At 38.5% G+C, this 8,044-nt stretch overlaps 1 protein-coding gene across 2 annotated transcripts; it reads right to left on the reverse strand.

Moving 5' to 3' along the window:
• Window positions 1-2,688: 2,688 nt before the first annotated feature.
• LOC146390238 (nesprin-1-like) lies at window positions 2,689-5,522 on the reverse strand. 2 transcript variants are annotated; one of them, XM_084923288.1, is made up of 4 exons: window positions 5,088-5,182; window positions 4,073-4,221; window positions 3,199-3,363; window positions 2,689-3,119 (listed from the first exon to the last, which is right to left on the reverse strand). In XM_084923288.1, exons 2-4 carry the CDS (start codon window positions 4,127-4,129, stop codon window positions 2,952-2,954), a joined length of 390 nt encoding a protein of 129 aa, XP_084779414.1. In that variant the 5' UTR covers window positions 4,130-4,221; window positions 5,088-5,182; the 3' UTR covers window positions 2,689-2,951. The 2 variants fall into 2 exon arrangements, with proteins under 2 accessions (XP_084779414.1, XP_084779413.1); XM_084923287.1 differs by lacking the exon at window positions 4,073-4,221 and having other exon boundaries at window positions 5,088-5,522.
• Between the last annotated feature and the right edge of the window lie 2,522 nt (window positions 5,523-8,044).

Genomic DNA, 8,044 nt, shown 5'->3' on the forward strand with positions numbered 1-8,044 from the left:
TTCATTTTGCGAATGTTGTTTTCTGTGTTTGGATTTTACCTCTTAACTTAATTTCTCTTTTTGATTTTATTTTAAAATCCATCTTGTATTGTGTTGACTTTTTATGACTTTGGTGTGAAAAAACTTTTTTTTCTTTGATTATCAGGAGCCCATACCAGCTGTCCCTGAATATGGAGTTTATCTGTGCATTACCAGGGGGGACAGTCTTATTTATCATCTACAAAAAATCTATTTAACAATTCCTCTGACTTTGAACTGAGGGAACACTTAAATGATAACTGATGCCAAATGATTTCTAGATTTTAAGACTCATTCTGCATCACTCTCCTCTATCATTTATAATGTGCCACGTTTTTCTGCTGAGCCTTCTGCAGATGTGCTCATGTAATCAATGCAATTGAAAACAACTATCTCCAACTGTCTACTGACAGCGGTCAGACAGTGTCTCCTTTATGCTGAGCAGCAGGCAGCAGAACAGTGTGATGTGTGGCTCCCTCAAGTGGTCAGCTCTGGTTTGAGGCCCAGGTTTGTTAGGATGAATAAGTAGCTGCATTAAGGCCTCGGAGAGACTCTAAATCAGGGGTGTCAAACAGAGAGTGCCTGCCAGGATCAGCCTGCCTGGGGGCCAAACTGAGCTCCACCAGAGGCCTGATAATGAACTAATCATTTGATTCAGGTGTGTTGAAACAGGGTGATAGCTAAAACCTGCCCTCGAGGCCTGGAGTTTGACACCCCTGCTTTAGCAGTTTGTGCTGTTCTTCTTAAATGCTGTGTTATGTACCAGGGTTTGAATTGATTCAAACTCTGAATTCTGTTTTACATTATTTACAAAAATTGTTACCAACTGATTTCAGTTAAAGTAAGGACACTATGGAAAATGAATAAAAGCAGGTATAGACAAAAAGATTTGGAAACAGCAGGTACTGAAATCGGTGGAAAAGAACAATGAAAAAGCCGGTGCTACTTAGCTCTGTGGATTTCTTCGGATCCCATTTCATATCCACACATAAAATGCAAGATATATTTTTTACACTACTGATCTTTTTACATTACTTAAATTCTAATTATTGTAACCGTATCATTAAATAAAAACATATCCTGTGATGTGTCAGAAACATGTCACTTTGATAGATTGAATAAGTCGGCTCTCTAACTCTGTGATACATGAACTGTGGAATAATTGCAATACACTGAAGTGGTCATTGAATTTTTTTTTTTGCTTGTTTTCTCTTTTTTTTCTTTCAACAGGTGATCCAGGTGATCTTTTAGTGTCTTCACTCCCTCTTCCCTCTCTTTTTTCTTTCTCCCTTTCCTATCCCCCAGTCATGTCTGTCCCGTATGTAATAACTTAAAATAAATAAATAATAATAACAAAGGTCAATCAAATGGACCAACAACGGCCAGGCCGTGATGATCCACTTGGTAAAGTAAATCTGTTGGGCATCTTTCTTGGCCTTCGGACAATAATTCTGATGGCTAAAGAACCAAACCCAGACAGGCCTATTTTTTGCTCCTAGAGTATTTAAAAGTAAATGGCCTGGATTTATATAGCGCTTTACTAGTCCCTAAGGACCCCAAAGCGCTTTACACATCCAGTCATCCACCCATTCATTAACACACTGGTGATGGCAAGCTACATTGTAGCCACAGCCACCCTGGGGCTGCCGGACACTGGCGCCACCGGGCCCTCTGACCACCACCAGTAGGCAACGGGTGAAGTGTCTCGCCCAGGGACACAACGACCGAGACTGCCCAAGCCGGGGCTCGAACCAGCAACCTTCCAATTACAAGGCAAACTCCCAACTCTTGAGCCACGATCGCCCCAATGGGAGTAGAATGGGAGGCAGAGCCTTCAGTTTTCAGGCCCCTCTTCTGTGAAACCAGCTTCTAGTTTGGATTCGGGAGACAGACACTATCTCTACTTTTAAGATTAGTCTTAAAACTTTCCTATTTGCTAAAGCAAATAGGGCTGGACCAGGTGACCCTGAATCCTCCCTTAGTTGTGCTGCAATAGATGTAGGCTGCTGGGGGATTCCCATGATGCATTGAGTTTTTCCTTTCCAGTCCCCTTTCTCACTCACTATGTGTTTATACACCTCTCTGCATTTCACCATTAGTTATTATTAATCTCTGGCTCTCTTCCACATCATGTCTTTGTCCCCACACTCAGAAAAATAAAGGTGCCAACTGGAACCAAAAGTGGTTCTTTAGACTGATGCCATAGAAGAACCTTTTTTGGTGCCACAAAGAACCTTTCAAACAATGGTTCATTGAAGAACCTTTAAAGGTGCCCCAAAGAACCATCAAGAAATGGTTCTTTGGGGCACCTTTAATGGTTTTTCAAAGAACCTTTTTAAAAATGGTTCTTTAAAGAACCATTTTTAAACAGGTCCTTCAAATGGTTCTTTAAAAAAACCATTTTAAAGAACCTTTTTTGAGTGGTTCTTTAAAAAAGCATTTTAAATCTTTCAAAATAAAATGTATCATAAATTGAATTTGAGTAGGGTAAAATAAATACGAGCACAGCATAGACATATATTAATGGTTTATTGCCATTTTGTAGTTACCAAAAGACAAAAAGGCATTTTAACCCTCAGCACAACATCACTACTAATACATGTCACATATTAGTGTTTTAAACAGTAATAATTAAATATATTTGCTATACTATACTATACTACACAACAATGAATACATGTATTGTTTAATTAATAAAACATCAGAAAGTGATAAAACACATTAGAAATAGCAATAGCTTCATAACAGACCAATAAATCAACACATTTTCATCAGCAGATGTTTGCATGTTCAGTAAAAACATTTCAACAACAAGTTTATGATTAAAATGATCAATGAACTTCAGCCTTACGCTATGTAATGTACGTTTCATGTTGTACTCATGGTCCTTTGTTAGTCCAGTTTAGGATAATGTCTCTGACGTATGTATCATATCAAATATATTTCGTATCAAAACAAGCCCACACCTGCAGTTGTTTCAGTTTTTCACTGGTGTTTCCTGTTAGCTGGTCAACCTCACTCAGGTGGACATCCATATCAGCCAACCAAACGACAAGTTCCTCCCTTTGTGCTTCAAATCCCTCCCACTCTGAGACAAGGAGCTGAAAGAAAGAGAGAAAAGAGTCAATTATAAAGAAGAGAGAAAAGTGAAACCCTCCTCAGAAGGTCTGACTCGCATACCTGCAGTTGACCTGTGATGGACTCCAGTTTGGCGTTCACGTCATCCCTCGCCGATGCCAGCAGCCGAGTCTGCAGGGTGCCCTGGAAGAGCTGAGTTAATGTTCGACTCCTCCTGGTCAGGCTCTCCAGCTGGATGAGCCGAGGTCTCCCCTCTCGCCGCTGCCTCTGAACACAGAAACACAAATTGCATCTCAAGCAGGAGGTGCAGATTTTTTGTGCTATTCTTTTCTAAATCCAGGCTAGATCACATGGAGGTATTTGGAAAACTTTTTTGGCCAGCGGACGACTGTTGTCTTGCAGAAAGTCAAATCAAACATATGCGATACACAATCAATTCACAAGAACACATTATAAAAAATAAGTCCAGTTCTTGCCTGATTTCAAATGAATTCTGCATCAAAACAGGGTAAAACGAGTGTTTGCAGCAAATGTGAGCACAAAGCCTCACTTTGTACAAGCCTGCTATTAAAGTTCTCCTCTATGCAGACGACTTTCCTGTTTTCAAGGCACAACTTGGATCTGCTGTACGAATCTTATGGATACACACTAAATGAAACAATAGTGTGCATGACTCCAGATTCTGAGCCCTCATCCTAATATGGTCCCAGCATAGCAACAGCAATAAAGCAAATGTTGAGGCTTCAAAATACAAAGTCCATAAACCAATGGCTGACATGGGTTTTATCATAAGGGTGATAAATATACAGATTTCAGTCTGTCTTAGAGATTTGATGTTCATTTACCTGCAGATGCACTATACGTACCTGCGCCATGGTTTTTCACAACATTTTGCACATCACTATTTAATACAGGAAGTAGGTGAACTAAAACAAGTCATCTTTCTTTGTGAGAGGACCATATTAATGAAACAAACCTCAATGACATCATAGGGATCCCTAAATATGCTCCTGCTGCTTCTCTTCCTCCTCATCCTAAGCTTCCTTCTCCTTGTCCTCGCCTTCCATCCAATTGTAATTCAACCTAATTGTGTTTCTCCCCCTCCTCTTCCTCATTTTGTTGGAGCTGTGAACACAATTAATGTGAATCTGGATTAATTTGTGCAAACAAGAAAAATCTACAGCTTTTTGGTCAGAGGTGCTCTTGTGATTTAAGCCGGGTAGAGTAGATTTATGTGTTGATGCTACCTGCTTCAGCTCTGGCTGCTGAGTGATATTTACACCCTGGCTGGATTACAAACTTTAACCATGTGCTGAACTTTAGCCCAGCGTTGATACCTCTTGTTAGTATAACGACCTCTTCTTAGCTTGTATGTATGATGGTGGATAAATGAAATATACAAAGAAAAGACCGGAGCATAACTTGTCAACTAGTCCGAAAATAAGTTATACAGGAACAGTCAAAGACACACCTTCTCATGTCACATTTCTATTCATTTCTATATAATTAGAGTTAGAGTTATCTAATCTAATTATTCATTCAAAACACTTATGCATAGCTGTATTTTATACAGCTCATACAGAATTCAAAGTACAGGTTCATGTGAGTATTTAATGTACGGCTCAGATCTACAGAATTTCTAGAGCAGACACAGAGCTCACGTCACAACAGGCTTCAGGCGCCATTTTAGTGACTTTAACAATATATTAAATTTTAATTTCGGTCTAGCTGACATTAGGTTATGTACGCAGCACGCAATTGAACCACATATTTTAGAAGCCTAAGGTTCAAATTAGCTGGGAGCAGCTTCACTTAATTATAACAGTGGTTTTGTTAGGAAAACAGTTTCTGTATACCGGATACTAAATTGCGCTGACGTCAACAGCTAACGTATCTAGCTAATCGCTACTGTTAGCACAACATTAACAGCAAGCTACAATGACGAGTAACAAAAACAAAACAGTAATAAGGTTTTAATGAAAATGTTTTACCTTTTCCAACAGTCCCAGAATCCAGAGCTTCAAAGTCCAGCAGGTACTGAAGACTGTTATCCGTTTCGCTGTCATCGTCCGTGAGAAAGAGTTTTTTTTTCCCGAAAGGTCAAGGCCCGCCGCTCGCGCACTCTGTCTGCGCATGCGCATCCCAACGACTGACCCCCTCCGTCCGCTCCCGGGAGGTTATAGTATGACGTGTTCTGACGTCACTCTCTCTCTCCCTGTATTTATTTGGCTCGAAACACATATTAACAAATTGCTCAGTGATGAACAACTACTCAGATCATTTACCTAAGCAGTGCGCTTTGTCAAAACAAAGTGTGTGTTCATTACACTGACATTCTGTTCTGCAATTGTTATTTACTTGTATTTTATAATTTGACTTACATACTGCTGGGTGGTTTGTAAAGTTTACAATAACTAGTATTATCATTATGCTATATTTTCAAAAAAATATATAATAATCTCAAAAGTAATGCCTTGGAGTAGAAAATAGTAATACTTTATTAACATTTAAAACTAAAGTGCAGTATTTGAATGTGTGTATTGTGTCTACTGTTTGTTAACTCACCATATTCATAATGCGTTTGCAGGGTTAGGGGTGTGTGTGTGTGGGGGGGGGGGGGGGGGGGTTAGGGTCTTTAGGCTTTCCCCCCCCCCACCCCTGCCACCAGTATATTTTTAAGCAAATATTTCTAACTTTTATTTGAATATTCAGTTTCCTACCATCTTCTCTTAAAGGGTAATTGCCAGGTAACCCGCCCTCCCCCCTTCGCACACACATGCACACAAAGAACACACAGTATAATTCACAGCCTCGTTATAGTGAATAAATATTTATGCCATTTACACCATCAAACTTAGATTGCTAAGGATGAAGAACCTTTTGTTCTTTAAAGAACCATTTGTAATAGCTGAAGAACCATCCACAAAATAAAAAGGTTCTTTGACATATGATGGTTCTTTAAAGAACCATGAAGACATCTGAAGAACCATTTAAGAACCATAATTTTTCTGAGTGCACACCCCAGCTGGTTCCAGCAGATGGCCGCCCCTCCCTGAACCTGGTTCTGCTGGAAGTTTCTTCCCATCAAACAGAAAGTTTTCCCTTCTACAGTCATCAAAGGACTTGCTTATAGGGGGTCATATGATTGCTGAGGCTTTCTTTGTGCAATCTATTTTCAAAAAACCGTGTGGCAATCTGTGTGTTCTGTGGCAAACAGATTCCTGTAAGCAGCATGGATTGCAAAAGCTCCTTCCTCATAATAAAATACTGTTTACTTCTTCAAGAACTTAATATGTGTAATTTGATCAAATGTAACTGAATATAAAACGAAACACAACAATGGGAAGGACTGAAGAAATGCTGCCATGGTTAGATTTTTTTATCTGGAAGAATCAAAGTACAGACATCAAGACACTTAACAAATGAAAGCATCTGTGTGTCACCACTTCTCATTTTGTAATTTCCTGACCTTTGTTTTTTTTTTTATCTTTCAGTTTCACCTCTGATCTTTACCTCACTCATTGTAGTTCTTTTCACACAGTACTGTACATTGCATATTTTATACAGTAGAGAAGGTTAAACAAGCCTGTTTTGATTGGGAGAAGATTTATTTTTAATAATGTTATATTAATAATCCACAACATCACTGCTGAATAAAGCTTAACCTTTATCATTTTTGTTATGTTACAGTTACAGATTTTTAAACAAATCACAACTCTGTAGTTTAGGACATTACACATTTGCCTAACAAGTGAATGGTTGATTTCCATGAGGAGACACAAATCCCTGTGGGTGTGTGTCAGGAAGTCAATCTTTTAGTGAGCACTGGAAGCGCTTTGACTCAATAAGCTGCCATCATCCATTCACAGGCACTTACAAATTCATAAAGGGCTTGTTGCATTTTCATTTTCATATATGTTTGCATATTTGATGTAATAAATGCACCTATTTTCCACAGATACAGATATAAAATGAGGAAGAAGATACAAAGCATTATGAAAGCTATGCAACAGTTGGACAAGTAAAAGAGAAAATAAACATGTCTACTTTCATTTACAGTTCATAACCCAAACAGCAGCTCATTTAAAACTTCACTGAATCTAGCATTTAAACATTTGTGAGTATCCTGATTTTACTCAGCACAATGACGTCTTCGGTGGGATTATTGATTTTGCTTCTCACTTATGCTGCCTCAGCGGGTATGTATGTTTACTAGCCAACAATTTTGACAGCTGCAACACTTCAAATATCTGAATGATGTAGGTTAATTCTAGTGTATTGCATTTCCAATATATTTAATTCATATTCATCGAGTATAGATCTTTAAAATATGTACCAAATGTGCACATGCAATATTTCTTGAATAGAAAGCCTTTGACACAAATCCCTTTTTCAAAGTTAAAGTTAATGTTTAAATGGATGTAGGTCTGTAACCGCAAATATAGTGGATATTTAATCAAAACATTTAGGGTTGTGGATCAACACTTTCATATTTCTCAAAATATTCCAACAGCTCCAGCTGTCAGCACTCCAGCAACAACAAGAAATACAAGTAAGGAAATGTCAATGATGAAAATCTATCTTTTCATTTTTATTGTATTTTGTGTTGTTAGACAAAAGAAAGCAATCCACTTTTTTTAAATGAATAGACTTAAAATAACATTCTGATAACATCCATCCATGTTTTGCCACTTATCTGTATCGAAGTCACAGGGGCAGCAGTCCAATCAGGGTTCATCAGGGATAGCCTGTAGTCCACCTGCAGAGAGCTCTGATGTAAAACAATATGTGGTACAGCTGGTCTGTGATAAACTTATGCTGTTGCTGGTCTGTCAGCCAGCCATGGAGAAGAATGAAGTTCTAACATGCAAAGAACTGAAGTGAAACTAAGTTTTTAAATACAACGAAGTGTTCAGCCAATGTCTTTGATTCTCATGCTGAACTTTTT

Source organism: Perissodus microlepis, chromosome 3 (assembly GCF_051167445.1).
Source record: "Perissodus microlepis isolate ML-2025 ecotype Zambia chromosome 3, ASM5116744v1, whole genome shotgun sequence".
NCBI lineage: Eukaryota > Metazoa > Chordata > Actinopteri > Cichliformes > Cichlidae > Perissodus > Perissodus microlepis.